The sequence below is a fragment of the Apteryx mantelli genome, chromosome 14, assembly GCF_036417845.1.
Source record: "Apteryx mantelli isolate bAptMan1 chromosome 14, bAptMan1.hap1, whole genome shotgun sequence".
Classification (NCBI taxonomy): Eukaryota; Metazoa; Chordata; class Aves; order Apterygiformes; family Apterygidae; genus Apteryx; species Apteryx mantelli.
In genome coordinates this window covers 9,553,432-9,580,798 of record NC_089991.1, presented here as the reverse complement: position 1 = coordinate 9,580,798, position 27,367 = coordinate 9,553,432, and the positions used below count along the sequence as shown (strand labels likewise).

Sequence of the window (27,367 nt, the reverse complement as noted above, 5' to 3'; positions counted from 1 at the left end):
GCGCGGGATTTGCGTCCGGGGCGGCGCGGCCGTTGCGTGGAGACGGCGCCATGGAGGCCGCGGCCGAGAGGAAGGTAGGGCCGCGCCGGGCCGGGGCCGCGCCGGGCCCGCTCCGCTCTGGGCGGCCCCGCGGCGCCGCGCTGCGCCCTGCCGGGCCGGGTCGTGCCGCTGCGCACCGGGCCGGCCTCACCTCGCGTGTCCCCACAGAGGCAGCGGGAGGAGGCGTCGGAGGCGTCGGGCCTGTCCGGGGAGGACGACGACGACTATGTGCCCTATGTGCCCGTCAAGCAGCGCAAGCAGCAGATGGTAACGGGGCTCCGAGGGGCTCCGCGGCAGGGCCGGCCGAGGGGAGGCCGTGCGTTGCCGTCGCGGTGTGGGCTCCCTCCCACCCCCTGCCCACCCCCCTTTCTTCCAGCTGCAGAAGCTGCTGCAGATGCGGCGGAAGGTGGTGTCAGAAGAGGAGCAGCGGGACAGCGGGAGCGAGCAGCGGGGCGACGAGGATGATATCCCCCTGGGGCCCCAGTCCAACATCAGCCTCTTGGATCAGCACCAGCACCTCAAAGAGAAGGCAGAAGGTAGGGGAACAGCTGGCAGGAGGGCTGGGTGGCTCCGGGGCACTGAAACCTTCTAACTGTTTCCCTGACTCTTCCCAGCTCGGAAGGAGTCAGCCAAGGAGAAGCAGCTGAAGGAGGAGGAGAAGATCCTGGAGAGTGTGGCAGAGGGCCGAGGTGAGTTGTGGGAGCTCTGTGTCCCTCAGGCTGGTCTCTAGAGCTGTCACCACAGCAGGGAGTCTGTCAGTTGCCTTGCAACGCTTGGTGATATTTACACCCAGGGATGGGAAAGGAAGACATAATAGGATCTCTCAATGGGTAGCTGACTGTTTGACTTAAATTTTAAGACTTTGCCATTGCTGGCCCCTAGACACACCAGGCCTGCAGCACCTAGTATTGCTGTGCCCAGAAGTGCTCTCTGGCGTACTGCTGTTTTTCAGCCGTCTCTGAGCATGGTCCCCAAACCTTTCCCCCAAGTACTGCTTTGGTGAAGTGGCATGTGTCTGGAGATAGATAGTTTGCACTGATCTTGTTGGGTCTGTTCTTGCAGCTTTGATGTCGGTGAAGGAGATGGCAAAGGGCATCACATATGATGATCCTATTAAAACCAGGTATGTTCTACAATACAGATGTTGTCTTTCTGAAAACACCACTTCCTTGCAGCTGAAGAGAACTACAAGCTATGCAGCCTAGTAGGTAGAGTGCTGCTCTGTGACCACTGGTTCTTCTTGTGCTGCACTGACTGGTTTCTTATCCCTGTTTGTAAGATCAAAGACTATCTGGTCGTTTTGGATGTTATTTTACATATGGTGATATAGTAAGCTTTACTAGGGTACATCTGTGTTAGGCTTGAAGACTTGATCTGGATTTTCAATTCTTGGAGAAGGCTAAGCTAGAGGAGGAGACTGTGAGAGCCCAAGGAGCCAGCAGTGCTCAAGGCCCTGCAGTGGCAGGGAACTGATGAAGTGAGACGTGTCCAAAAGATTTTGGCACGTTACGTCCATCATCCTTGGACTGTTTTCAGTTGTTGGCTTGGGATTTCTTACTCGTTCTCTGGGGAAATGTTAAATGCATGGGCCAGGCTTGGATCCTCCCACATGCTCGTGCCGTGAAGCCCCGTGGGGTCACCTGCTTTCCCTAGTGGAGCATCAGAGCCAGCCTGGGAGTTCCCCGGGGCCTTGGCTGGGGCCGCTGACTGCGGAGCGGCAGGCTCGTTCTGCACCGTGACCTTTCCCTGTTGCCTCCCCAGCTGGAGAGCGCCTCGTTACATCCTGGGCATGTCAGAGGCACGACACGATCGTGTGCGCAAGAAGTACCACATCCTTGTGGAGGGAGAGGGCATCCCCCCTCCCATCAAGAGCTTCAAGGAGATGAAGTTTCCAGCAGGTGGGCCGGGAGCGGGAGCGTGGCTGGCAGGGCAGCGGAGCAGTGTTCTCCTGCAACACTCACCTTGGCGAGCAAAGCTGGCAGATCTTTAATACTGTGTTAGTGAAATCACAGCTTAAATTCAAGATAGTAGCTGTGTTTCCTAAGGTGTCCAGCTGCTGGCCTGGAGTGTATTTATCACTGGTGCAAGAGCTGCTTCTGAGAAATGAACTAGGAGGAAAGCAGAGGAAAACTTCAGTCTCCGAACCTGCATGTCTCTTGTTTTCTGACAGCTATCCTGAGGGGCCTGAAGAAAAAAGGAATCCAGCAGCCAACGCCCATACAGATCCAAGGCATCCCCACGATGTGAGTGCTCTGTCCCAGTGTGGGGAGTGTTCTCTTCCCTACAGCCCACCCGGTGGTATCAACTGGGTGCTTTTCCTGCTGATAGGTGAAACCCCCTTCACCCTGCACGCAGCCTGCCCTGCAGGTCTGAGCCGTTCTGTGATGTTCCCACTCACGCTCAGCCCTGTATCTCTGACAGCCTCTCAGGAAGGGATATGATCGGCATTGCATTCACTGGCTCTGGGAAGACCTTGGTGTTCACGCTTCCCGTTATCATGTTCTGCCTGGAACAGGAGAAGAGACTGCCATTTTCCAAGCGAGAGGGTCCCTATGGACTCATCATCTGTCCCTCTGTGAGTGTGTTGGGGCACCTTCCTGCAGGGGTGCAGTGAAGCATGGCAGGAAGCTCTTACCGATGCTCAGTGGGAACAGATGCAGCTGCGAGGGGATAAGCAGAGCGCGGGGATTAACAGTTTTCTGTCTGCAGCGGGAGCTGGCCCGGCAGACCCACGGCATCATAGAATACTACTGCCGCCTGCTGCAGGAGGACGGGCTGCCCCCACTGCGCTGTGCCCTCTGCATTGGGGGCATGTCTGTCAAGGAGCAGATGGAGACGATCAAACAGTAAGGCTTAGTGTGGGGGGCTGGAGCTGTGCTCTTTTTTCTGGCAGAGAACTAAGAACTGGCATCCAGGTGGCCTGGTGGGCGAAGGCGAGGGCCCGGGCGGGTGTTACTGGCCTGTCAGCCCACAGCATGAGCTCTGGGGTGGGGAGTGTGGATGCTGAACAGTTGCACCTTGAGCCTTTCCCTTCATGTTGCTGTGTGGGGCAGGAACCTGAGTGCCTGACTGTGGCCTTCTCTTGTCCCACAGTGGTGTACACATGATGGTGGCAACCCCTGGCCGCCTCATGGACTTGCTGCAGAAGAAGATGGTGAGCTTGGACATCTGCCGGTACTTGGCCTTGGATGAGGCTGACAGGATGATTGATATGGGCTTTGAGGGGGACATCCGTACCATCTTCTCCTACTTCAAGGTACTGAGCTGGCATGATACGAGCATCCTACCCTGGGGCTCAGTCCCTGCATCTGCCCATTTGGGTGAGTGCTAAATCCTTACCTGCACTATGATCCCCGTGCAGGGCCAGCGGCAGACCCTTCTCTTCAGTGCCACGATGCCCAAGAAGATCCAGAACTTTGCCAAGAGCGCCCTGGTGAAGCCCATCACTATCAACGTTGGGCGAGCAGGTGCTGCCAGCCTGGACGTTGTGCAGGTGAGGTAGCTGTGTGCTCCTCTGTGCCTGTGTGGGAGGCCAGCGCAGTTCACAAGGGTGCTTGATACTTCTCCTTGTCAGAGACCTGGACTTCTTGGCCCTCCTTGGCAGCCCTTCCCAGCAAGCCATGCAATACCCCCCAGTAGTAGTCCCTCTGTTGTCTGCCTGACCTGTCCCTGTGCTTGTTCCTAGGAAGTGGAGTATGTGAAGGAGGAGGCCAAGATGGTGTACCTGCTCGAGTGCCTGCAGAAGACCCCGCCACCTGTGAGTAGTGTGCTCCTGCTGCTCTGGCAGCACGTCTGGGTCTGTGTGGGTGCACCTCAGCCTAGGGACATGGATGTAGCTGACTGCTACATTCGCTACATGTCCCCGAGCTGGCAGTGGGGACGTGGTGTTGATGTTGCAGGGCAAAATTCGAGGCAGAGCCGCGTATGGGGGTAGGCGTTCAAGTGACCCATACTCTGTGTACAGTCTTGGGCCCAGAGCTATCACGTGCTCTGTCTGTTCAGCAAGAGGGAGGGAGTTTCTCTGGAGGTTGTGCTGGTTCCTAGCAGTACCGGCAGGCAGAAGGGCTGTTCTTTCCATGATGCTTGTGCTGTGGCAGGTGCTGATCTTTGCGGAGAAGAAGGCAGATGTTGATGCGATCCATGAGTACCTGCTGCTCAAGGGTGTGGAAGCTGTGGCCATCCATGGAGGGAAAGGTCTGTAAGGGTGTCGGGAGGTGCAGGCTGGGCCTGCCCAGGCAGATGTTGCCTTGTCTCACCCTTCTCCTGCTACTGTGGTACCTGAGTACGGCAGGTCCCAACACGTAGCAGTTCACAGTGGTTTGAGGAAGGACCATGGCAATGTCAGGAGCACCTAGGAGTGTCCTGTCCTGGGTGGGAAGTAGGGTAGCAGCCAAGTTTGAAGCAGCCATGGTCATTTTAGATGGGACATGCCTGTGAAGGCATCATTCACTAGCATAGGAGGTACAAACACAGCGCGGCTCCCATGTGGCTTTCATTAAATATGCTCTCAAATGCATTTTGGGTCCTTGTGCACAGATGCACGTGCCTGGTTGACTAGGTTGGCGTTTGTCTCCAGGGCTGTTTCCCTGAGCCCTGCTCTCTGTATCTGCCAGGATGGGGGAGCTCGCCTTGCCAACCTGCTTCTATCAGCTGAGCTGTGTGTTGCCGCAGTGCTGGGTGGCACCGTGATCATCCCGGGGAGAGCTAAGCCCACAGAGAGCTTTGGGTCCTGTGCGCATTGGCTTAGCCTAAAAGGCAGAGCCTGGGAGCGGTTGGGACTTCCCATGCCGGGTCCCTGCTGCAAGGCTGGCTGGGTCTGTAGTGTAGTGAGGTGCCTGGGGCTGAGCTGCATCTCTGTGCACCCAGCTAGGCATCTTTCTCTGCATCAGTGGATGAGGCAAGGGAGGTCTAGGATGCCGCTAGTGACAGATCTGCATGTCCATCTGCTCCCCTATTTAGGGAAAGGATGTGTAGGTTCGCTCCAAGTGGGGGAGCTTGGGCCGTGAGGGGTGCTTGGCTCTGGGGCCATAGGACTCAATAGGACTGGGAGCTCTGTCCTTGCTGATTTTCTGTGCTGGTCCATTGCAGATCAGGAGGAGCGGACAAAAGCCATTGAGGCCTTCCGGGATGGGAAGAAAGATGTCCTGGTTGCCACTGATGTAGCTTCCAAGGGCCTGGACTTCCCGGCTATCCAGCATGTCATCAACTACGACATGCCAGAGGAGATTGAGAATTACGGTGGGGAGTGGGCCATGTGGGGGGAACTGTGGGAGCACAACTGGGTGGGTGCAGGCCCGCAGGGCTGCGTGCTTGTCCTTGCAGTGGCTGCGGCGGGGCTGTCTCTCGCTGCCACGTTGCCTGGGCTGCGTTTGCCCAGGCCTGACCCTGTCTGTTTCTCTGCAGTTCACCGCATTGGGCGTACAGGCCGTTCAGGCAACACTGGCATTGCTACCACCTTCATCAACAAGGCCTGTGGTGAGACATGGCGTGGGGCTGGGCTGGGGGCTGCCTAGAGGGCCTGCGCGGTGGGCTGCAGGTGTACGAGGCGATGGGGCAGAGTCACTTGCTTCCCCGAGAGCTGCCTCTGCCTCGGCAGTGGTGGTGTTCCCAAGCAAGCAGGGCCTAGTTGTTAGGGCCTGTGGAGGGGAGATGGTGGTGCAAGACAGTGCTCCCCTGCCTCCGGCAGGCCTAGATGGCCAGCAGGCCATCCTTCGGGGCACCCCTGTTTCGGGCCCCTGCTTGGGCTGCATCTGATCCGTGTCTCTGCCCCCAGATGAGTCAGTGCTCATGGATCTGAAGGCTCTGCTCTTGGAGGCGAAGCAGAAGGTGCCTCCTGTGCTCCAGGTGCTGCACTGCGGGGATGAGACCATGCTGGACATTGGAGGTGAGAAGCCCCAAAGGATAAAGAGCTCCAGCAGGGTTGTTGGAGCGACGTGGGCTGCAAATAGGAAGCCCCAGCTCCCATCGCTTCAGGCTCCCAGCGCAGTTTCTGCCTCGCTGCCCCCCGGGGTACCTGCCTCGGGGCTGGTGTTGCCCAGCTGTATGGATGGCCCAGTGCTGCTGACAGGGTGGAGGTTGCAGGCAGCACCCGCTGCTCCTGGGGTGGGGACCACCCTCCTGCCTGGTGCCGTGTGGCTCTGCCTGACCTTGCTCCTCCCGTTGCAGGCGAACGGGGCTGCGCCTTCTGCGGCGGCCTGGGCCATCGCATCACCGACTGCCCCAAGCTGGAGGCGATGCAGACAAAGCAAGTCAGCAACATCGGCCGCAAGGACTACCTGGCCCACAGCTCCATGGACTTCTAGCCTGCGGACGATGCTGCCCAGCGCTGCCTCCACCCAGGCTGGGACAGAGGGCTGCGCTTTGGTTCCCTTTGGACAAACTGTGCTGTCCCAGCTGCCCTCACTTTCCAAAGCCCAGACCAGCCCTGGGCTGCAGGCCTGTCCTGCACTGCTGTGGCCCCTTTTCCAGGTATTTGGCCACTAGGACTGTTGCCAGCTCAGCCTGACGAAGCTCCTGTTCTAGGAGGAAACGTGAAGAGCTGTGCTGCAACAGCCATTACGTCAGCGGTGTGTTGGTGTGAAGCGTTGGGCAAGCAGGTAGTGGTGCCTGTGGGGTGGTTGTTCTGCAGCCAGCTGCCTGCTGTCTCTACTCAGCTTCTCCATGGTGGTATGGCTGGGGTCTTATGTTGCTCCCCTCCAAAAGCCCCTGGATTCCTTTGGGACGTTCTCCCCAGCTCATGTGCACCCTCAGCTGGCGGCTGCCCCTTTCTGCTGTTCTCTGGCCAGGGCAGTTTCTGTTACCGCCAACTGTGCCCTGATGCAGCCAGGGCTGGGCAGAGCACGCTGTGCTCATGTCAAGCAGTCCCCTAGGAGCTTCCTGTGCTCTTGCTGCGTGCGTTCTGCCCCACTGCCCTTGTCTGAGGGGGAGGGAGGATGGACACCTCCGGTGGCTCAGCCTGCCCCTCATCCCACACACCAAAAAAGGGAAGTTGCTGAGAAAAGGAAGTCTGCCCCATGCAGTTGCTTCAGCTGCAGCCGTCACATTTCTCTGCTGATGATAGTCTGAGTCCCACATCCTTGCACCGGCTGCAAGGGCAGTGCTGTGCCCATGGAGAGACCTGTGAAGGATGGGATCCTCTATGTGCAGCACAGCAAATTTGGAAAGGTAAAAGGCGGAGGGTGGATTTGGGGTGGGATGCAGAGCACTGTCTTGCCCTGTTCTGCCTTGACACTAGGCGCTGGGGGAGGCCCTCACCGGATGGGGGAACTGGGCTCTCCGCAGCTTAGGAAGGGGAGAGATTGAGCCAGACCCCTTGGGTTGGGCAGAGAGGGCCCTGGGCTCTGTAGACGTAGCAGTGGGGTGAGGTGGCTCTCCCCATGGCTGAGGGGACTCACCCGAGCAGGCCGCTGCTTCACGCTGACCCCCGTGTACAGGGTCTGTCTCCTCGCTTGATCACCATGCGATTCGCAGTGAAACAATAAACGTATGTTAATGAGGCACAGCTCCGGTGCGTACGTGCAAGTGGGGCAGCAGGGGTGGGAGCCCCTCACAGCACATGGGGGTGGCGGGACCATGTGTGGGAAGTCGCTGTGCACTGAGCCTTCAAAGAGCCTGGCCGTGGGGGGCAGTGCTGTGGGAAAAGCCAGCCGCAGGGCTGGACTTGCTGCCCAGCTGCTCTGTGCTGGGTCCTAGGGGATGGGCACTGAGCGTCGAAACCCTCTGGGCACGTTACGGTGCCTTGTGGTAGCAGAGTCCTGGTAGGGTTGAACCAGCCCCATGGAGCTGTGAGATGGTGCTTACAAGGCAGGTCCCACCAGCTTGCTGGCCGTGCCCAGCATCCCCACTGCCTCAGCAGGGTGGCTGTGCCCCTTCCTGCAGCCCGCGGGGCGCAGACAGCCCTCCCTGTGCTCAGGGGACCTGCTGGGCCACGACTGCGCCTTCAACGCTCCCACGGAGCTGCTCCGGTCTCCCTGCCCACGTGAGCTGAGCGCTAGAGCTGCAGCGGGCAGACCCTCATGTGAGCGGAGGCCGGTGCCCTGCCGTATAGGACCCAGGTGGGCCTACGGTGGCGGGTATTTTGGGCGCTGGGCTGGGCTGCGTTGGTTTCGCTGGGGTGGAGGCCCTGTTGTGCCCTTGAGGCGTGTGGGGGGAAGCACCCCCTCTATCCCATGACAGGCCGGGAAGGTGCTGGGTACCACAGAGCCTCCCCTGGGAGGAAGCGGGTTGCTAGCTGCAGGCACTAGCTGTGCTTGGTAGGTGTGAGGCTGCTTGCAGGAGCCCCAGCAGCTCAAAATGGCTTTAATTTGCATCAGGGTCTGTCCTGAAAACAGCTCAGCTGCAGCAGCGGCAGGCTAGCGCTTGCAGCAGGGACCAGAGAGCAGGATGCCTGGGTTCCCTTCCTAGCCGAGGGCGAGCGTGACTCACCGGGCAAGCGTGCAAGCATGCGAGTGGGCAAGTGTGACTCACCGGGCGAGCGAAGCTGAGCTTGCTGGAGGGCCAGGCTGGCCACCTTGCCGACCTGGCAGCCGGCAGCCCTGGCTTTGGGCCTGGCCTGGCCTGCAGGTGCTGGGGGACCTGTGCAGGCCCCTGCTTGCTACGTCCTCCCCCAGCATGCGCAGTTTCCCTGGCCTTGCCGAGGGTGCAGGAAGGGCATCGCCTGTGCCCGGTGTGCCCTGTCCTGCCAGGCACAGGCTGGAGCCCTTACCATGCTGGATGCAGTAAGGAGGGCAGCGCTGGCAAAGATGCAGCAGGCGGCTCTTTGCTGACCTTTTTCCCCCTCATCTGTGCCCTTCCCGCACCCCAGAGGTGCTGGAGGAAGATGCGAGCGCAGCTCTTTGCTGCCAGCCCGTCCGGCGTGGCCCGGATGGAGAAGTTTGATGTGCGGGATGACGGCATGGCGCTGGAGCAGTCCTCCCTGCGGAGGTGCGCCCGCCGGGTGATCCGCCTCTCGGATTGCGTCTCCGTGGGGCCTGTCGGCACCGAGAGCTGCCCCAAAGCCACCGCTGCCTTCTACCTCAACACCACGGAGAAAAGCTATGTGCTGGCAGCCGAGCAGCGGGATGAGTGGATCTCGCAGCTCTGCCAGCTGGCTTTCCAGGTACCATGAATTCGGGGTGAGCGGAGCGGTGGGGTGGGCAGGCTGCACAGCTGGGACCCCCCTTGCCCTGCTCACCCTTCAGGTGAGCTGGGGGTGCTCCTGGGTGCTGGGGGCAGGTGGGGGCCATCACCTCGGGATGGAGGGTGTGCCACCACGGTGTGCTCGGAGCAGCCCCAGGGCCGAGCTGCGGGACAAGGGTACCCCGGGGGGGGCACACTCACATCCCTCTGTTTCAGGGTGCAAAGGAGGCGCCTCAGAGCAGTTCCACAACCCAGCCCAGCCCCGACGTCCACATGGAGGAGAATTCCCTCTACTCCTCGTGGCAGGACCGTATGTGCCGTGGGCCGGGGTGGTGGATGGGGCCGGGGCAGGCAGCGGCTCAGTGCGGCAGGGCTGACCCCAGCACCCTTCTGCTCCCGCAGTGACCGAGTTCCTGGTGCTGGTGCTCAGGACGGATGCGGCCGCCCGCTGCGGCCTGCATGGGCATTACGTGCTCGCAGTCCTTCCCCAGAGCCTGACGCTGAAGGACCCGCAGTCCCGCCAGCCCCTGCTCACCTGGCCCTACCCCTTCCTCCGCAAGTTTGGCCAGGAACAGGTAGGTGCTGCCCCGCTCTCCGGCTTCCCCCGGGCAGGTGAGGTGGGTGCCAGCCCCTCACCCTGCCCTCTGGCCCTGCAGACCGTCTTCTCCTTCGAGGCCGGCCGCCGCAGCGACTCCGGCGAGGGCACCTTCACCTTCAGCACCCCCCGGGCCGCGGAGCTCTGCCGGGCCGTGGCCGCCGCCATCGCCTGCCAGCAGCAGGGCAAGGACATCCCGGAGACCCAGCTTCCCGCCCCGGGCACCGAGCCCCAGCCCCGGGCGTCCGGCACGGAGGAGCCGCCGGCTGGACCGGCCGTGGGGAGGGCGCAGCCCAGCTCCCAGCCGCCCTTGGGCCTCCTCCGCTTCCCGCCCCCGGAGCCCGACGGCACCGGCCCCATCATCTACGCCTCCATCGCCCGGGGCCAGCAGCCGCCCTTCGGGCCGGGGCAGCCGGGCCCCGGCCAGCCCTGGGCCGCGGGGAAGCCGGCCGCCGAGCACCTCTACGAGAACATCTTTGCGGCGGAGCCGGGGCCCGCCGCGGAGGAGGAGGAGGAGGAGCAGGAGGAAGGGCAGTGGGAGCTGGGGTACCGGCAGGCCCCCGAGGGCCACAGCGGCGAGGCAGGCCCTATCTACGACAACCGGGCGGCGGCGGCGGCCCCGGTGTGGGGGGGCCCGGAGCAGCGCTGGGGCCCGGCGGGGCGCTGCACCCAGGAGGAGCCCCCGGGGCGCCCCGGGCCCAAGCCCCAGAGCAACCTCAAGGCCAAGCTCGTCCGGCTGCTGAGCAGGGAGGCCCCCGGCCAGCGGGACTGGCTCTGAGCCGGGGCCGGCCGCGGCTCGGCGGTGCGGGAATAAAGAGCCTGCGCCGGACTCGGCTCCGTCCCTGCTCGCGGGCGGGAGGGGGCGGCCGCGGCGCCCGCGCCTCGCCGCCAGGGGGCGCCGTCGTGCCCGCCCCGGCGCGGCGGGCGGACGCGCGCGCTGATTGGCTGAGCCGGCCGCCGGTGCCGCCCGCCCCCCCGCCTCGGCCGTACTTAAGGGCGGGCTGGGGGCGGGCGGGGGCGGTGCCCCGAGTTCGAGCCCCGCGTCCGCCTGCTCGGCCCAGCTCCGCTCGGCCCCGCTCCGCTGGGGCGGCCCGGCCGCAGGTGAGCGCGGGCCGGGACCGGCACCGGGACCGGGGCTGCGAGGGGGGCGGGAGAGGGGGAGGGCTCATCCGGGTGGGGGCCCCTATGGGGCCGGTGTGAGGCAGGGCTGGCTGTGGGGAAGGAGTCGGAGTGGTCAGGCAGGGCCTGTGCGGGGCAAGGCTGGGGGCCCGGGGCCAGGATGGGGGGGCCGAGCTAAGGGAAAGGGGGCCGGTCCCGCCCGAGCAGGGGGCTGTGTGGGGCAGCGGGGGGGACCGGGGTCGGGGTCAGGGACAGGGAGGCCGACCCAGTCCGAGCAAGGGCCCCGTGTGGGGCAGGGCTGGGGAACGGGGGGGAGGGCCTGAGTGGGGCAGGGCTGGGGAAAGGGGGGGGGGGCCGTGTGGGGCAGGGCTGGGGAACGGGGGGGAGGGCCCGTGGGGGGCAGGGCTGGGGAAAGGGGGGGGGGCCGTGTGGGGCAGGGCTGGGGAACGGGGGGGAGGGCCTGAGTGGGGCAGGGCTGGGGAAAGGGGGGGGGGGCCGTGTGGGGCAGGGCTGGGGAGCTGGCCGGGGGGGGCATGTGGGGCAAGGCTGGGGGCCCAGCCCGGCTGCCCGTCAGGTGCAGGTGCCCCAGGACCCCCCAGGTGCCCCGCGCCAGCCCCCCGGGACGTGGCTGTGGGCCCCACCTGGGCCGTAGCCCCTCGCAGAGGGGCTGCGTGGGCCCACCCCATCCCTCCGAAGCGCTCCTCTGCCCCCCACCGGCACCCCGACCCACGGCTGCCGGAGACCCCGAGCTGCTGGGCCCCCCCCCGGCCGGGGCGCGTGGGGGCTGCGGGCCGCCTCGGTCCCGGCCCCGGAGGACGCGGCGCCTTGCCCCGGTCCGCGCGGCCGCTCGGCGCTGGGGAATGTCTGACACGCAGCCTTCCCGCAGCCTTCCCGAGCAGGGCGCACGCTGGTGTCATCTTACAAGCCTTATATAGCCCGCACGGCCTGGGGAGAGCGGGGGCACGCTGGCCCCCCGGCCCCGCTGCCTCCTGGCCAGGAGCCCCTGGCCCTCGGGGCGCTCGGTTTGCCCCTTCCTGGCAGGGGCTCGAAGGGACCTCCCGAGGCGCCGGAGGGCTCCTCTTGGATGAGGTGCAGCCGGGAGGCCGGGGCTGGCCCGCGCGCCCCCCGTGCCCCCCGTGCCTTGGCCGGCTGCCGGCTGCCGGCGCCGTCCCCGCTGGCGCGCGCGGAGGCGCAGGGATTCCCTCCTCGCCAAAGCCCCAGCTCTGTGCGCGGGGACAGGCTCGCTCCCAGGTAGCATCTGTTCAGCCAGCTGCCGGAGCACGCGCCTGGCTGCGCTGCCAGTGCGCTCGGTTGGCATCGCGCAGCTACTGTGCTGCTGCTAACTCGCCCAGTGAAGACGCTTCTGGTTTCCATCCTTCCGCACCTGCTTCTCCATGGTCTGAAACAGTTTCGGCTTTCAGCAGTGTGAGCTTCCAGGGTGCTGCTGCGTGGGAGAGGACGCCCCAAGTTTGGGGAGAGCCCGTGAGCGTGCCGAGTGCGGCAGTCGGGCTGCATCCAGCTCCTCAGTGCTAGTCAGCGTTAGTTTGGGCCCCTCAGCTGTAGGAGATGCTGATGGATTCGGGGTGCGTCTCTAACCGCAGTGTGGGATAGTCGGGGTGGAGCCGGTCCTGGAAGTGCGACCTGTCTCCTCCTGCCCCATCCTGCCAGGTGCTGGGCCCCTGCTTGGCTGCTCTCCCTGCGTTGCTCCCGTGCACCCTAACACCGCGATCGCACCCTCTTCCCTTGCAGAGATGGGCGACGTGGAGTCCTACAAGGTGATTCTGGATGGGCCTGCGCCCTGGGGGTTCAGACTGCAGGGAGGGAAGGATTTCAGCATGCCGCTCTCCATCTCCAGGGTAAGAGAAGCTGGGCCTTGGTAACCCCCATCCTTTTTCTACTTCTGCGGGTGGGAGACTGTGGCTCCTGGGTCCAGGTGACTGAGGCGGCAGCTGTATGGGGATGTGGATAGGCCAGGACCTGTGGAGTGCTGAGTCCTGCCATGATCTCGCTCTGCTTAGCCTCTCCTGAACCACCTCATTTTCTTATCAGCCCCAGTGCGGCACGGGGGCTGTTCCGGGCAAGAAGCGCAGCAGAAATTTGAAGTACTGCAGAGGCTCTGCAGAGTCACTCTGACTGCTAGGGGAGGGAGGGGAGGCCTCTTCCGGAGCCCGTCCGGCAGCTGGGGGAGGGGAGCCGCTCTTCCAGCGTCCAAGCCGTGCAGCCGGCCTCCTGGTCCGGACTGTGACGCCGGGCTTGGCGCCCTGGGATCTGGGATGGTGCAGTGGGGTCAGCCCTTACGCCCTCCCTCCCGCTGCTCGGCTTCCAGCTCCGGCCCAAGTCCGAGCTCCTGCTGGCCCGGGAGTGAGCAGGGAGGGGAGGAAGCCCACGCTGCCGCCTGCGCTGGGACAGCAGCCCCTGGCCGCAGCACCGGCCTGTTTTTCCAGCACTGAACGTGTGCTGCCGGCTGCTTGCGGCCGAGACTCTTTGTGCGAGCTGCTCCTGGTGCAACGCTTGCCCAGGCCTGGCCTGGTCCCTGGACGCTTGTGTGTCCCTCTTGCTGGGCGGACAGGTCCCCGCGTGGGTGCTAGCGGGCGGCTCCGACCGCACGATTGCCTTATAAGCCTTGGAATGTGTCCGCGTCGCCTGTGCTGCTGACGCTCGGGCAGCTGGCGCGGGAGGCCGCTTCTCGAGCAAAGGCTTCGCTCGCGGGCACCGAGTGCTGCGCGAGGGCCCTGCTCCCTGCCACGGCTGTGCCGGAGGGTGTGGGTCCCTGCAGCACCCCGGCAGGGAGCGCAGACCCTGGGGGCACCTTGCGTGGCTGGAGTCACCAGCACCGTTCCCCGCAGGCCTGCCGACCTTCGCCGAGCTGAGGGCTCTGCACTGAGACGGCTCCAGCGAGTTTATTCTCTCAAAAATGTTTCTCTTGGCCGCAAGCCAGCACCTAACAAAGGGTCTGATCAGATGGAGGAGCCTCCGAGGGCCCGGGGCAGGGGCCTTGCGCAGCGATGGCCTGATGCGCGCGCGGGCCAGCGCTGCTGTAAGGGCTTGGGAGACGCTGCCTTGCAGGGCAGGGCAGGGCACAGGGCCCAGGGCGGCGGCGTGCTGCCTGCTCGGGGCTGGAAGCAGCTCCTGAGAAAGCCCAGCCTGGGGCCAGGCAGCCGTGCTGTGGTGATCAGCGAGGACGTTCCGGGGGGACGTAGCTGGTGGGCTCTGGCGCGGCTGGGCTGTGTTGCGGGGTCCCAGTCTGAGGGGAAGGGGTGACCCCGTGTGCCGCTTTGCACCCCAAAGGCATTTCCCCCCAAAGTTACGGTCTGGAGCATGCTGCTGGGCTCTTGCTCCAAGCGAGGGCCCTTCCCTGGCAGGGTGATGCTGATGATGCAGACTGTCCTGGAGGCCTGAGGCCACTGGAGCAGGGTGGAAGGAGGTGGCCCGGCCCGAGCCCGAGGGCTGCAGCAGCGCCCTGCTCCAGAGGGTGAGGGAGCACGGAGAATGAGCGGCGCCAGTCCACGCTCTGGCTCGGGGCTGCATACGTCGCCACAGCCACGCAGGGTGGACCGGGAGGCCTGTTGGGCTCTCTACGAGCGGTGGCCAAGCCTGGGGCAGGGCTGCCCCTAACCCTGGTGCAGACACCTCCCCGGGCCGCGGCTGTGCTGGGGCACCGCTGCCTTGGCTGCAAGGTGCTCCTGGAGGCCATGGTCCTGAGCTGCTGGCGTCGGCCCGGGGTAAGAGTTGGTTAGCAGGGCCTGGTGGAGCTGGCGTCTGCTCCCGGGATGGAGGTGGCCGGCGGGCGCTCTGCTGGGCACGGTGGCACCGGCTGCAGGAACAAAAGCCAGGCTGGGTGGAGAGGGGAGGAAGGAAGCCCTGGTTAGCGGGGCCGGGCAGGGGGCACGGCCCTACGATGCGGGAAGCGGGAGGCTGGCAGCTCCCGGCCGAGCCAGCACCTGCGGAAGGGGCTTCCTGGCGTGCCGGTGTCGGAGGGGGCAGGGGAGCGCAGCGGTGCCGGCGCGGGCTGGGTGCGGCTGCGTGACGCAGCCTGCCGAGCTCTCCCCTTCCTGAGCAGCCGTGTGAAAACCTCTCCCAGCTCCTGCCTCCGAGCCCACGCAGCTCGGCTCCTTCCCCAGCCTCCAGGGCAGCAAGCTGGAGCTTGCCAGGCCCTGGAGCGGCCGGAGAGGGCCGGAGGGCGGAGGCGCCATCCCGCCTAGCGCAGCAGCGGGTGCCGGGCAGCTCTGGGGGACTGGAGGGGATGCCCCGCTGGGGATGGCAGCGAGATGCAGGTGGAGCCAAGCTGGGTTTTATCCAGCCCAGGAGTGGGATTTGGCCGTGCGCAGCGGGCCGGCGCTCACGCTTTGTACCTGGGGAAGGGATGCGCTGCGCCCGGGGCAGCCTGGGCTCTGCGCATGGGCGAGGAGGGCCTGATACTCAGTGGCAGGGATTTTCCAGCCCTCTGACAGCGCTGGGAATCTGGCTCGCTCCTTTTATGTTCATGTCGAACAGGACTTGAGGAAATACTTGGGCCTAGTCCAAGCGCCTCAAGTTCTTCTGCGCTGGAGGAGCAGGAACGGCTGCAGCCTGCCCACGTCTGCCTGTCTGTCAGTGCCTGGGAGCTGCGCGCAGCGGCGCACTCGTGCCCTGGGCCCTGCTCGCCTTTGGTGCCGGACACCTGGGCCCGGCATCCCAGCGGGGGCAGAGGGCAGGCCCGCCTTGCCGACGCAGCGCCGTGTCCGGCGCAGCTGCGGATGAGCCGGCTGGCGTGGGCGAGGCAGCGCATGGCCGGGACGATGCTCCTGGGCCGGGCGAGGGAAGCCTGCGGCCGTGCTCCCGGCCGCCCCCTTCCCTCGGCAGGGCCCGGCTCGCTGTTCGGTGCGGCCCGCCGGCGAGGCGGACACTCCCCCCGCCATGGCCCGGCGCCGGCGTCTGCCTGGAGCTGGGAGAGGGCTGGAGGAAGCGGCGTGGGTGGGGGCGGGTGTCTCCCTGCCCCTGGGTGGCTGGTGCTGCTCTGCGGCGGGATGAGGTAACGTCTGCGCCTGCCGACACCGGGAGAGGAGCGCGGCCCGGCCGGGGGAAGCGGGGGTCCGCGGGGCCTGCTGGGGGGGGGGATGCTCCCCCTGCCCCCTCTCCCTCCCGCCCCGCTGCGAAGGCCTGGGAAATGCCTGTGGTTCGCAGCTCCGACAGGGCGAGACGTGGGCTGCGCTGCGAGCCCTGACTCACCCGGCTCGCTTCCTGCCTCGCGGACCCTGGGGACGGCTCCGCGCAGCGGCCGGGGCCTCCCGCTGAACCTGAGCTGGCGCGGCCTCTGCGTCCGGCCCTTCGGCGCCGCCCGGGAAGGTCTGGGCCTTCCTGAGGGCCGTCTGCAGGGAGGGGGCCGGGGGGGGCCTCCGGGGTGCACGGGGTGCTGGGTGGCCCCAGCCGTCCTTGTGCCAGGGCCAGGGGCCGGGCAGAGCCCTGGGAAGTGCTTCTGCGGCAGAGAGGGGGAGGCTGCTCTGGCCTCATGAAATGGGAAACGTGGGGTGATCCGGGGGGTCTGTGCCCACCCCCGGGTGAGGCCCAGCACTGCTCTAGCCCCACATTAATGTGGCACCACGCTCAGAGACAGACCCTGCGTGTGCTTGGAGGGGGGAGGCCTTGCCGGGCGTTGGGAAGAGGTGCCTGCCCTAAATCTGGGTGCTCTGCAGCGGTCAAGGAGCTGCCGGGTGTCCCGTGCCTGTGCTGTGCCCCACGCGGCAGTGCCCCATGCCCTGCAGCTCTCGGTGGCAGCAAGGGGCAGGACGGAGGGTCTCTGGGGGTTGGGGAGCTCGTGCTGCGCAGGACAGTCCCGGCTTTGCCACGCTTCGCACCGTGCCCCGGTGCTGGCGGGGGAGCAGGGCAGCACAGCCAGCTCCGGCCGTGCGTAGCAGGGTGCTGTGCACCGGGCTCCCATGCAGAGATATCCTGGCGACCCTTCCAGGCTTTGCCAGCCCCGATGGCAGTGTGGGGCTCCTGTCCTGCCCTCCCCTCCGCTCCCGGCCTGGGAGCGCTGTCTGGATGCAGCGCTGCCACCCAAGGCATCAGTGGGGGGGACAGCAAGGGTTGGTGTTTCCCACCAGCGCTGTGGGGTGCTGGACCTCGCATGAAGGGAGCTGGGCCGGTGGCAGAGCCCTGCTCTCGTGGGGTTGAGAGCGTCCCCTGCTCCCGCGTCCCCGCTGTCCGCCCTGACTCTCCCTGACTCCTCTGTCTTGCAGCTGACTCCGGGCGGGAAGGCGGCCCAGGCTGGCGTGGGAGTGGGCGACTGGGTGCTGAGCATCGACGGGGAGCTCACCAGCCCCATGACGCACATCGAGGCCCAGAACAGGATCCGCGCCTGCGGGGACAGGCTCTGCCTCACCCTGAGCAGGTAGGGTTTGCGGGCAGCCCCGGGGCGCCACGAGCAGAGCCAGGGCCCTCGGCCCAGCGCCGTCTCCTGGCACTGCTGCTCCTCGCCCGGAGCCCGGCGGCCCTGCGGCCCCGAGGCGGTGCGAAGCAGGCTCCGGCCCCGGGCTTGGGCTTCCCCGCTCGGCTGGATGCGGGCCTAGCCTGGCTGCAGGGATCCTGGCTCGAACCCGTCGCTTCTGAGCCCTGAGGCAGTGCCAGCCGGCCGTACCTCCCCGAGGGCCGGTGCCCTGTCCCTCCGGTGGCATCGGCCCGGCTCTGGTGGATGCCGGGCCGGTTCCAGCACCTGCCTTGCTGTCTCCTCTCTTGCAGAGTCCCGAATGCCCTGGGGAAGCAGCAGAAGGTACGTGTTGCTCCCGGTGCTGCTGGCAGCAGCTCGGGCCTGTGCTGGGGGAGGGCTCAGATAGAAGGAATAGACTTTGCTCCCGGGGCCCGCAGGCTTCTGGGGGACCAGGGCATGTTCAGAGGGCTGGAAAACTCCCTTCTGGAAGAGCAGCTGTGACCCCTGGGAGCACAGGGAAACCGAGGGGGCAGGTCCGGTCTGGCAGTGCCCCCAGACCCCAGCTGCCATGTCTCTGTGCCTCCCCTGGTCCTGGGTGCAGGCAGGGGTGCGGAGGGGCCCGCGGCAGGGGAGGAGGCCGGCAGCCGCGGCGCTGCCTTGGGGCCCCACGTTCCCTAGTGCCGGGGAGTGCCCTGGCACAGAGCTGCACAGGGAGGCAGGGACAGGGCTGGTGGCTCCTGGCAAAGGCCACCTGCACGCCTTCTCCTGCCTGCTTCCCATGGGATGATGTGTGAGCAGCGTGTGTGCATGCGTGACCCTCCACGGGGCACCTACTAATCTCTCGGTGACCCTCGGGCCAGCTTAGCAGCTGTGCTGCTGAGCCCGATGGCCGCGGTCTGAACGCCCAGCGGAGAAGGGACCTGGCCCGGCAGAGCTCGGTGCCCGAGGCACGTGTGCTGTCCGTGTTTGTGTGCCTGGATGTGTGTCCGTGCAGGGACCTGCAGGCGAGGGCAGGTCTGGCTTTCTCACCTGGCTGCCCACCGCACTGCCTGGCCCGGGGCTGCCCCTTGCATGCTGCTTGACGTATGAGCCCGTGTCCGTGTGTTTTGTGTCTCGCTCAGGACTCACTCCCCTGCTCTGAGCCCCCGAAATATAACTTCGCTCCCAGCACCGCCCTCAACAAAACAGCTCGGCCCTTTGGGGCCAGCTCGCCTCCGAACCCGCGGCCCGGGCTGGTGACGAAACCCGTGACGTACGTGCCCCTGGCGCCCGCCTGCACCCCCCAGCACAATGGGTACGTTGCTGTCCGTCCTGCTCCCCGAGGATGGGCTGGGGGCAGCCGGGGGCAGCCCTGCCTTGCCCGCTGCCTGGCCCCGCTGTGCCCTGCATGCCAGGCACCCGCGGGTGGGAGCGGGCGACGGTGCCTGTGCCACCTGCTCGGGTCCCCTGATGGCTGGTGCTGTGGCTGCACGACAGGACTGCCACGCGTGGGGACTCACGCGCACACACATCTGTTGCTCGCTGGGGGACGCGTCCTCCTCCCCTGGGCATTGGGGGGCCCTGCGGGGCACAGCCTGGCAGTGCCTGGGTTCAAGCAGGGCACTCGCTGGTGTCTGTGAGAGCCCTGCTGCAAGGGGCAGGGGGGAGCTCCGGCCGTGTTGTGTGGATGCTCTTGCAGCCCTGCTAGCCCTGAGGCTGCGGGGATGGGCTGGGGAAGGGGGAGCCGTCAAACCCAGTGCAGCACTGTCTGTGCCCCGCTGGCTGTAGACTGGGACAGAGCCCTAGGAAGAAGCCGCTGTCTCTGCGCGGTGCCTACCAGGCCGCTGCGTGTCCAGCAGGCTGCCGGTCCCTGCCTGTCCTGGCCAGGGCCGTCGTGGCACCCTGAAACTAGGTGAACTAGGGATGTGGCCTTGCCGGACCAGGGCCTTGGCTTGCCCTGTATGCCCAGGCCTGTTTTGGGGGGCTGAGGGAGGTACAGTCTGGTCCATTGGCATCTGCCCCTGTGGCCCAGTGTGCTCCCAGCCCTGGGCGAGCTGGGCAGGGGTCTCGGGGCTGAGGGGACTGGTGCAGGCTGTAGGTGAGCTCTGGAAACATCTTGGGTGCTGTGGGTCTAATTTCACCTTCCTTTTCTTTCTTTCTCTCCTCCCTTTCTCTTTCCCTCTCTCTCTCCTGCAGGTGCAGAGCCTTGACAAGTCAGTAAGCCTTTTGCCTGTTCTCTCTAGTCTTCCTGCATGCCTCTTGCCCTGTTAGTGCCCTGTTAGTGCCCTGTTCTCCAGGGGCAGGATTAAGCCCAGGGGCTCCGCGTCCCCAGAGCTGGCTGCACATCCGACTGGTCGCATCGGTCACTCCTGGCCTTGAGCTGTCCTTGGCCTGCAGCGCTGGGGCCCAGCAGTGCAAGTGCTGCCTGTCCCTGCTGGCAGGGCCCTGGGGCGTCCTCGCGCTTGGCCCCCCTCGCTCCCGAGCTGGGGCCCTGCCGCCTCTGCCTGGCTCACCTCGACTTGGGGTGCCTGGCTGCACCGTGCACCCTGCCCGGGGCCAGGCAGGCGGGGGGCTCAGGGCTTGGCACCGGAGGCAGTTCCTGGGCTCTCACGCTGCTCCCCTAGGTATGATTTTTACCTTGGCTTACGCTTGCCCTGTCCTCTCTCCTCCTGGCCCTTGGGGCCGGTGCCAAATGGCCCGAGATGGAAACAGCCCTGCGAAGACTTCCTTAATGGCCTCAGCCCTTCCTATGCGGAGGATAAGTAAGGTGGCGGGGGGACGCGATGCGCCGTCTGCCAAACGTTCGCTGTTGTGCCGCCGTTGTTCGCCTGAGGAGGTGCGGGGCGGCCCCCAGGGAGCCGCCACCGCGGGGGTCCCCCGGGGTCTGGCTGGGGGCACAGCGGTGTGCGCTTGAGGTCTGGCCGCGTGCCTGGGTGCCCTTCGGGAGCGTTTCCCCGTGCCGCTGCGCGAGGGCAGGGGCAGGGTGCTGCGCGCGACGCCGGCTGAGCACCCTGCCCTCTGTCGCTCGCAGGCACCCCCCGCGGCCGCTGAGCCCCCCGGGCCTCCTGCCCTGTGACCCCAGCAAATTGAGGCTGATAGAGGACGCAGAGGACTGGCGGCCCCGCACTGGGACCTCCCAGTCCCGCACCTTCCGCATCCTGGCCCGGCTCACGGGCACAGACTGCAGTAAGTTCCTGCAGGGGCCCTGGCCCTCGCTGGCTCCCTCGGGATGCCCGGCCCTCGCTGGGCTTCGCCTGGGCGGCTGGAGCCCGGCACGGGCCGTGTGGTGCACGGTGGCACCCAGGCTGTAGTTTTGGCACTGTCTTGTCCTTTCTGGGGAGCAGACAGCCAGCAGGGAGCTGCCCTGGGCTGTCCGTGGAGCGCAGGCCTTGCGTGGGCACGCGGTGGTGCCGCTCGGATGGAGCCCGTCCTTCGTCCCGTGGCCCGGCAGGGGTGCAGCCGCGGGGTGTTTGGGGGCAGGAGGGGTGAGGGAGGAGACGGCAGGTTTTCCTTCTCTTCCTGCTCTGCCGAGGGCCTTGGGTGCAGCAGACTGACTCTCTTTCCTCCTCTCTCTCCTGCTGCTCTCAGTGGAGGATCCTGATGATGAGCTTGTTAACAAGTCCAGGTAAGGGGTGTGTGCGCCAGGGCAGCAGCATGAGCTACTGGGCTGCGGGGCCTGGCCCCGGCTCCCCGGGCAGCAGAGGCCGAGGCACGGGCGGCTCTGGGACTCCTGCTCCATGGCACGAGGTGCCTAGGGCTCGGTCCACCCAGCTGGCTCGCCCTCGCGCTAGCTGCTTGTCGGGACTCCAGCAAACCTCTTTCTTCCCGTCGCTGTAACTTCTCTTCTTTCCCTGCCTCCTCCTTCCTCCCTTTCCCTCTCTGTCCTTCCTTCTCTCCAGAGCAAAGTTCTTCACTGAGCTGCAGAGCCCGCGCTACACTCGCCTTCGCGACTGGCACCACCAGCGCTCAGCCACTGCTCTGAACGTCAAGTCTTGAGGGGCCGGGTCTGCCCAGGCCACCTCGCTGCCAGCCAGGGTGTCCCCACGGTGGGATGTCCCCATCCATGCTGGCTGTCCTGGCCAGGACCCTCTGGGCACTGCTGGCACTGAGCTGGGGAGGCTGAGCTGCACCTGGCGTCCTGGGCAAAGCGGGGCAGGGGGAGCCTGGCGGCACGGGCAAAATCCTGCTCTGGATGCTGGAAACTGGTTGGCAGTAGTTGGACCCCAGCCCCGACACCCTGGGAGCCTGGGGCAGAGCTGGAGCGAACGCTGCCGGTGCCCCTGTGGGGCTCGGGCCGCGCGTGGAGGCAGGGAAGGGAGCAGGGGCTGGGGGAGGCTTGTGCCCTGCCTCGCACGGAGGGGGCAGGGGGTGGGCAAAGCCCCTGTTCAAGGCGCCTCTTTGGCCCTCGGCCTTCCCGCGGTGGCGCGGGGGCTCTGGGTCCGCCTGGTTTGTTCTGCGGCAAATAAACACTCCTGTTCTTGTAGCCGGCTCCTTTTCGTCTCTGCCCTGGCGGGGTGCGGAGCCCCCGGGCTCTCTCCTGGCTCTCCCTTCTCTCGGGGGGGCATCGCTGCCCGCGGCTTGGCTGGAGCCGGGCCCCCTCCGGGCGCTGCTTGCCGGCCGTCGGTGCTCACCGCTGCTCCTGGCTGCTCACGAGCCCGGTGCTGGCAGCGTGCCGTGGGGGGCGCAGCCTGGCCCCCCGCACCAGCCGGTCCTGCGGCATGGCGGAGCCCTGAATTTCCCCGGCCGTGCTGGCGCTGGGCCCCAGGACTCCCTGCGCCAGCTCCGATCGAAGCCCCTCTGCGTCGCGGTGAGGCTGGGGGGTGTCTGGCGCCTGTCGTGTCCGAGCGGGCAGCAGCAGCCTGCGTCATGCCCTGCTCAGCCTGGAGCACCCCAGAGCGCTGTGCTGGGTGCAGAGACCCCGGGGGTGCTGCGGCTCTGCGGGGCTGGTGGTACTTGGCTCAGTCCCCCGTCACCAAACCAGCTCCCGGGCTGGCGCGGGGGCTCCCGCGTGCTCTGGTGGGGTTGGGGGCCCTGCTGATGTGCACAGGCCCCCTGGGTGGCCAGCCCGGGCCACGGGGGCAAGCACGGCAGGCTGGGTTAACTCGTTATTCTGTAGCCAGGTCTCCGTGCCGGACCCGTCCCCGGGAGCAGTGATGAAGACGGAGCCGGGACTGGGTAAGCAGAGAATTTCCTCTGGGTCTTTCAGGTCTGGGGGGAGACAAGGGAAGGGCTGGTGCTGGGGGATGGCTCTTGCCCTGTTACGGGATGAGGGTGCTGGGAGGGGGCCGCAGAGGGGTCGAGAGCAGCGTCCTGGAGATCTCTGTGTGCGCACAGCCCCCAGGACCCCCACTGCCACCTCCGGCCCTGCCAGCCGCCCGCCCTGGGCTGTGGACCCATCCTTCGCCGAGCGCTACGCCCCGGACAAGACGAGCACGGTGCTGAGCAAGCACAGCCAGCCGGCCACACCGACCCCCATGCAGAACCGCAGCTCCATCGTGCAGGCGGCGCAGCAGGCGCCCGAGGGCCTTGGCCGCACGCCGCTCTGCTACAAGTGCAACAAGGTCATCAGGTGAGACACGGCCTCTCCCAGCCAGTGGCCCCAGCTGCACCATGCCAGGGGGATGCCAGGCCGTGGCATGGCTGACGTGGCTCTGTCCTGCTGCAGGGGACGCTACCTGGTGGCCCTGGGACACTACTACCACCCGGAGGAGTTCACCTGCTGCCAGTGCAGGAAGGTGCTGGATGAGGGCGGCTTCTTTGAGGAGAAGGGCTCCATCTTCTGCCCCAAGTGCTACGACGCGCGCTACGCACCCAGCTGTGCCAAGTGCAAGAAGAAGATCACCGGGGTGAGTCGCTTAGCCCTTGCTTGCCCTGTGCTGTCTTGGCGTCCCGGACATCTCTGCGTCCCTGCCTCTGTCCCTTCGCACCCTGCCGGAGCTCTGCCCCGAGGCTCCCTTGCCCCTTTCTCCCCCGTGTGGGGGGTCCCGCGCGGCGCAGGGGGTCCTGCCCCAGCTGACAGCAGCTCCCCTCCAGGAGGTCATGCACGCGCTGAAGATGACCTGGCACGTGCAGTGCTTCACCTGCGCGGCCTGCAAAACACCCATCCGCAACCGTGCCTTCTACATGGAGGAGGGACAGCCCTACTGCGAGAGAGGTAGGAGCCGGGGCCCCCGCGCGCGGCCCCCGCGGCCGCTGGGCATCACCGGGCTGGGGGTGAGCGACCCTGCGTGGCGGGGCTGCCCCCTGGCCACGGGGAGGGCAGGGGCCCCCCCCGCAGCCGCCGGCCCTCCGTCACTGTCCTCCGCGCTGCCGGGTGGTGCCGCAGCCGGGGCTCCCGCATTGCCATGGCGACGAGGGAGGATGTACATCAAAGGCGAGCGCTGCACCCTGGGAGATGAGGTTCACCTCCTTCTCGGGGCAGCTGGGGACACCGTGCACGGCACCGGGGCGTCTCGTCCGGCCCTGGCTGCGTCGCGCCGTGGAGCTGGCACGTTGGGCCTCGTCCCCACCCGGGCTGTGAGCGCGTTGTCCCTGGGCTGCGCGTGTGGGAGCCAGGCTGTGCTGCAGCCCTGCTCTCCTGGGACGAGGGGTTGCAGTGCTGGGGACCGCTGACCTGGGCTCTCCCTCCCCTCGCAGACTACGAGAAGATGTTTGGCACCAAGTGCCGGGGCTGCGACTTCAAGATCGATGCTGGGGACCGGTTCCTGGAGGCACTGGGGTTCAGCTGGCACGACACTTGCTTCGTCTGCGCGGTGAGCTGCCTATCTGCCTGTCTCCCTCCCTCCTTGGGTGCTGGCGGGAGGCTAGCGAGGGTCCTCGGCTCCCTCCTGCGCTCCTGCACCCCATGGGGGCTGCCAGCAGCCCAGGGTCTCTGCTGCGGTGAGGTTTCCCCTCCTCGATCTGCACTAGTGGCTCCAGACCCTGGGCAGCAGCTCTGGGCCTGCTGCTCCCTGGTGTCCGTATGACATTGGTGCTGAGCCCCAGGCCGCGGGCAGGGCAGCAGGGGCTGAGCCGCAGAAGGGGAGGCCGGGCGCTGGCTCAGCCCCCCTGACCGCCCTGCTCTCCTCCCCAGATCTGCCAGACCAACCTGGAAGGGAAGACGTTCTACTCCAAGAAGGACAAGCCGCTGTGCAAGAGCCATGCTTTCTCCCACGTGTGAGGGGCGAGAGTCCAGCTGTGCCCACGCATGCCCCTGGCCCTGCATGCTCCTCTCCCCCCTGCCCTGCCCCGAGGGAGCCGGGCTGGGAACTCGCCCCTTCCCCTTGCTCCTGCCTGTTTCCTGGCAGCTCCTGGCCCTGCTCCAGCCCGGAGGCAGCACGGGGCCCTGAGCCCCTTTTGGCTGGGTCACTTGTTCTGCGCCCCTCTGGCCGACCCCAGGAGCCACGGGACGGGCACGCAGCTCAGGTCTCCTGCCCCCGAGCCGCTCAGCACGGTTGCCGCGGCCGTGCCGAGGCTGGAGTCGGGGCAGGCTGCAGCAGGGCTGCTCCCGCGCTTGGATGGGGCCCTGCCGCCTTGGCAGCTCAGCGCTGGAGCAGGGCTGCTCCCCGCACGTCCCTGAGCAGGTGAGGACCAGCCCCCCAGCAGCGGTGCCAAGCTGTTCCCACCTTGCCTGCTTCGGGCTGGAGACCGTGCGTGGGGCTGGAGAGCCAGCGCTCTCCCGGCAGGGGCCCTGCCTGCAGCAAACCCACAGCCGAACCGTGGCCGCCTTGCAAACCGCAGCGGTGACTTCCTACCCCAGCCAGCCCCTGTGGCTGCGTGCTTGGGGGGGGCTGCGCCTCGCGCCTGCCGCTGCGGTGTCCCCGCACCCAGCTGCCTCCTGCCCGCTCCGCAGAGGAGCCGGCTGCAGCAGGGCTGGCCCGCGGCAGCCCCCCTGCCCTGCTGCGACCTGGGGTGCGGGGCTGCGTGCCGAGCCCGCCTCGGCCGTGGGCCGGGAGCGTTTGTGCTGACGTCCGGCTCGCGGGCTCCTGCGGGGCTCCGAAACGGCTTCCTACCAAAGAACATGTGCCACTGCTGTCCCTGAACTGTAAGTGCCTCTCCCAAACCCACACTCTCCCGTTGGGCTGTGTCTGATGTAGCCACGGTGCTTTTAGTGCCTTTAATAAACACTTCTCTGCAAGTGCCGGCTGTCTTGGGGCCTGTGGTTTTGCTGAGCGAGGTGCAGCACAGCTGGGAAGGTCACACACAGCCCTCGCCCCTCTGCTGCCTGGAGCCGTGCCCCGGGGCCTGACTCAGCTCACCAAAGCTTTCCTGGGAAAATCTGATTTCTCCTTTGCCTATGTCAGCCAGGCTTGTGCTGGCCAGACCCCCGTGTCATCTGGGTCACCCCTCCCCGTGTTGAGTGTGCAGCGCCTGCCCCTGCCAGGCAGCATCCCTCCGAGCGGGGATGCTGACGGGGGCGAAGCTGCAGCAAGTGCGAGCCGAGGGGGAAACAGGGTGGTTGAAGCTGACGCTGAGCTCAGCTCTGACCCTGCAGGGGCTCATGCCCTAACCCAGCCTCATCCCGCCGCTCCTGCTGCCGCTGTGCCCTAATGCTGAGGCCTGTGCAGGGGACGATAAGTCCCTGGGCCCAAGTGGGACAAGCGCAGCAGTTCTGGACGTGCTTCAGTGCAAGGCGGCCAGGCGTTCCCTCATTAAATACAGCTGCCGGCCTGAAGGACGGCTGAGAGGCAGCTCTGGCACCTCCGCTCGGAGCAGGCTCCGGGGGCAGTGGGTGTGGGGACGAGCCGATCTTACCGCTCCTATCTGGCAGCTGTAACGGTCATTAATAATTGCAGCTCTTAATGCGATGAGCAATTGTAAGGAAAATTGCGGCTTGCTAATCTGCTGGAAGGTTCTGCCGGGGCAGGGTCGGGCTGCGGGAAGCCAGCACCTCCCCAGCACGGCCGAGAGCCGGCCGGAGGCTGCAGCCGGGCGCAGTGCCGCGTTGCCACGTTGCCACCTGGAGAAATGGGAAACCCCATCAGAGACTGAAGGGGAAGAATGGGAAAACAGGCAGGTTTGAGCTGGCGCGGCGGCAGCCACGGCCCGGCAGAGCTCGCCTGCATGCAGCAAAGGCCGGGAAGCCCCGACTGCACCGCCCGAGCGGACGGCGGGTGAACCCCGCTTGGCTGCGCCGAGCCCTGCACAAGCGCAGCGATGCCGTGAAGGTAAAAGCAGCGCAGCGGCTAAGAGCGCCTGGCCGGTGCTGCCAGTGGGGCCCCATGTGTACAACCTGCTTTAAAGCCATCGGCCAGGTTTTTTTGGCTGTGCGAAGGGAGGGCAGAAAACCGACCTGGGACTGGGCCGCGTGGGAATCGCCAGCACGGGCTCGGTGGGTTGCAGAGGGGTGAGGAGGGTGATGAGCAATAGGCCAGGCTGCAAAAAGAGACGGAAAGCCAGTGCTGGCTTGGCAGGGCCAGAAGCGCGAGGATGTGGCGAGCGCCTGAAGGTGAAGGGCAGAGCAGGAGCACCTGGGTACGGCGCCGAGGTGAGGAGCAGCGGGCAGGGAAGGTGGGGCGGCTGCAGCCAGCCCGCGCTGGCAGCCACAGGGCCGGCGCTTGGCAGGGGCTCAGCCGGGGGGGCGGCGGGGATGGAAACCCGGGGCTGAGGGCAGGCACAGGGCAGGAGGGGAGGCAGCCGCGCGCAGCAGCGCCCCGGCTGCCAGGGTAGCGTGTCCTGGGAACAGGTTGTGCCAGCTCAGCCGCAGGGCGCCCGGCCTTGGAGCAGGGCCAGGGCAGAGCCAGGCAAGCTGGCCGCGGAGCCGGAGCCAGCCTGCCTCCCCCTGAGGCAGGTGATGGCTACGTGGTTGCAGAGCAGAGCAGCTCCCCAGTACCCTGCTGTGTGCTAGGTACAGTGCAACGCCTGGATCCACTGGGGTCTCTGCCCCTGTGCTTTCTGGGACCCTGTTGCCTCTGGTCCCTACTGATGGCCTCTGCCAGCTGAGCTGCCCCGAGGCGCCACGGTGTTGCTTTGTGCTGTGTGGAGAGCAGCTCTGGCCCACCAGCTCCGCACACCGAGCGGGGGGCTTGCGCACAGGCAGCAGGAGGAGGGTCTCGGGTGGGCTGCGGAGGTGGAGCCTGGGGAGGGGCCGCGGCTGTGCTGCTCGGAGAACAAAGCCATGCGGGCGCTGCCAG

The 27,367-nt window shown here is 66.3% G+C and overlaps 3 protein-coding genes across 8 annotated transcripts; all 3 read left to right on the top strand.

The window, feature by feature from the left end:
* The first annotated feature begins 27 nt into the window (after window positions 1-27).
* On the top strand, window positions 28-6,353 carry DDX41 (DEAD-box helicase 41). The gene is made up of 17 exons (XM_067304817.1): window positions 28-74; window positions 208-306; window positions 416-575; window positions 654-728; window positions 1,102-1,162; window positions 1,801-1,937; window positions 2,210-2,282; window positions 2,461-2,614; window positions 2,749-2,885; window positions 3,133-3,295; window positions 3,401-3,532; window positions 3,725-3,796; window positions 4,137-4,233; window positions 5,128-5,277; window positions 5,443-5,514; window positions 5,813-5,923; window positions 6,205-6,353. Exons 1-17 carry the CDS (start codon window positions 51-53, stop codon window positions 6,339-6,341), a joined length of 1,854 nt encoding a protein of 617 aa, XP_067160918.1. The 5' UTR covers window positions 28-50; the 3' UTR covers window positions 6,342-6,353.
* A 779-nt stretch (window positions 6,354-7,132) lies between these two features.
* Window positions 7,133-10,529, top strand: DOK3 (docking protein 3). Its single transcript, XM_013949005.2, has 5 exons — window positions 7,133-7,203; window positions 8,843-9,136; window positions 9,373-9,466; window positions 9,559-9,731; window positions 9,813-10,529. The coding sequence occupies exons 1-5, from the start codon at window positions 7,147-7,149 to the stop codon at window positions 10,527-10,529; spliced, it is 1,335 nt and encodes a 444-aa protein (XP_013804459.2). The 5' UTR covers window positions 7,133-7,146.
* Window positions 10,530-10,775: 246 nt separating this feature from the next.
* PDLIM7 (PDZ and LIM domain 7) lies at window positions 10,776-25,375 on the top strand. 6 transcript variants are annotated; one of them, XM_067304693.1, is made up of 14 exons: window positions 10,776-10,852; window positions 12,620-12,726; window positions 17,089-17,240; window positions 17,588-17,618; window positions 18,398-18,570; window positions 19,452-19,472; window positions 20,287-20,441; window positions 20,844-20,880; window positions 22,372-22,430; window positions 22,590-22,824; window positions 22,921-23,101; window positions 23,289-23,409; window positions 23,892-24,007; window positions 24,328-25,375. In XM_067304693.1, the coding sequence occupies exons 2-14, from the start codon at window positions 12,622-12,624 to the stop codon at window positions 24,412-24,414; spliced, it is 1,473 nt and encodes a 490-aa protein (XP_067160794.1). In that variant the 5' UTR covers window positions 10,776-10,852; window positions 12,620-12,621; the 3' UTR covers window positions 24,415-25,375. The 6 variants fall into 6 exon arrangements, with proteins under 6 accessions (XP_067160794.1, XP_067160796.1, XP_067160795.1 ...); XM_067304695.1 differs by lacking the exon at window positions 18,398-18,570 and having other exon boundaries at window positions 19,452-19,468; XM_067304694.1 differs by lacking the exon at window positions 20,287-20,441 and having other exon boundaries at window positions 19,452-19,468.
* Window positions 25,376-27,367: the final 1,992 nt, after the last annotated feature.

Excerpts from the sequence above, each read along its gene's own strand:
- DDX41 (XM_067304817.1), top strand. The coding sequence starts at position 51 with ATGGAGGCCGCGGCCGAGAGGAAG. Across the intron at positions 3,296-3,400 it reads CCATCTTCTCCTACTTCAAG|GGCCAGCGGCAGACCCTTCT; the intron begins GTACTGAGCTGG and ends ATCCCCGTGCAG. Across the intron at positions 5,278-5,442 it reads AGAGGAGATTGAGAATTACG|TTCACCGCATTGGGCGTACA; the intron begins GTGGGGAGTGGG and ends GTTTCTCTGCAG.
- DOK3 (XM_013949005.2), top strand. The coding sequence starts at position 7,147 with ATGGAGAGACCTGTGAAGGATGGGATCCTCTATGTGCAGCACAGCAAA. Across the intron at positions 9,467-9,558 it reads CTACTCCTCGTGGCAGGACC|TGACCGAGTTCCTGGTGCTG; the intron begins GTATGTGCCGTG and ends CTGCTCCCGCAG. Across the intron at positions 9,732-9,812 it reads GCAAGTTTGGCCAGGAACAG|ACCGTCTTCTCCTTCGAGGC; the intron begins GTAGGTGCTGCC and ends CTGGCCCTGCAG.
- PDLIM7 (XM_067304693.1), top strand. The coding sequence starts at position 12,622 with ATGGGCGACGTGGAGTCCTACAAGGTGATTCTGGATGGGCCTGCGCCC. Across the intron at positions 22,825-22,920 it reads AAGTGCAACAAGGTCATCAG|GGGACGCTACCTGGTGGCCC; the intron begins GTGAGACACGGC and ends GTCCTGCTGCAG. Across the intron at positions 23,410-23,891 it reads ACAGCCCTACTGCGAGAGAG|ACTACGAGAAGATGTTTGGC; the intron begins GTAGGAGCCGGG and ends CTCCCCTCGCAG.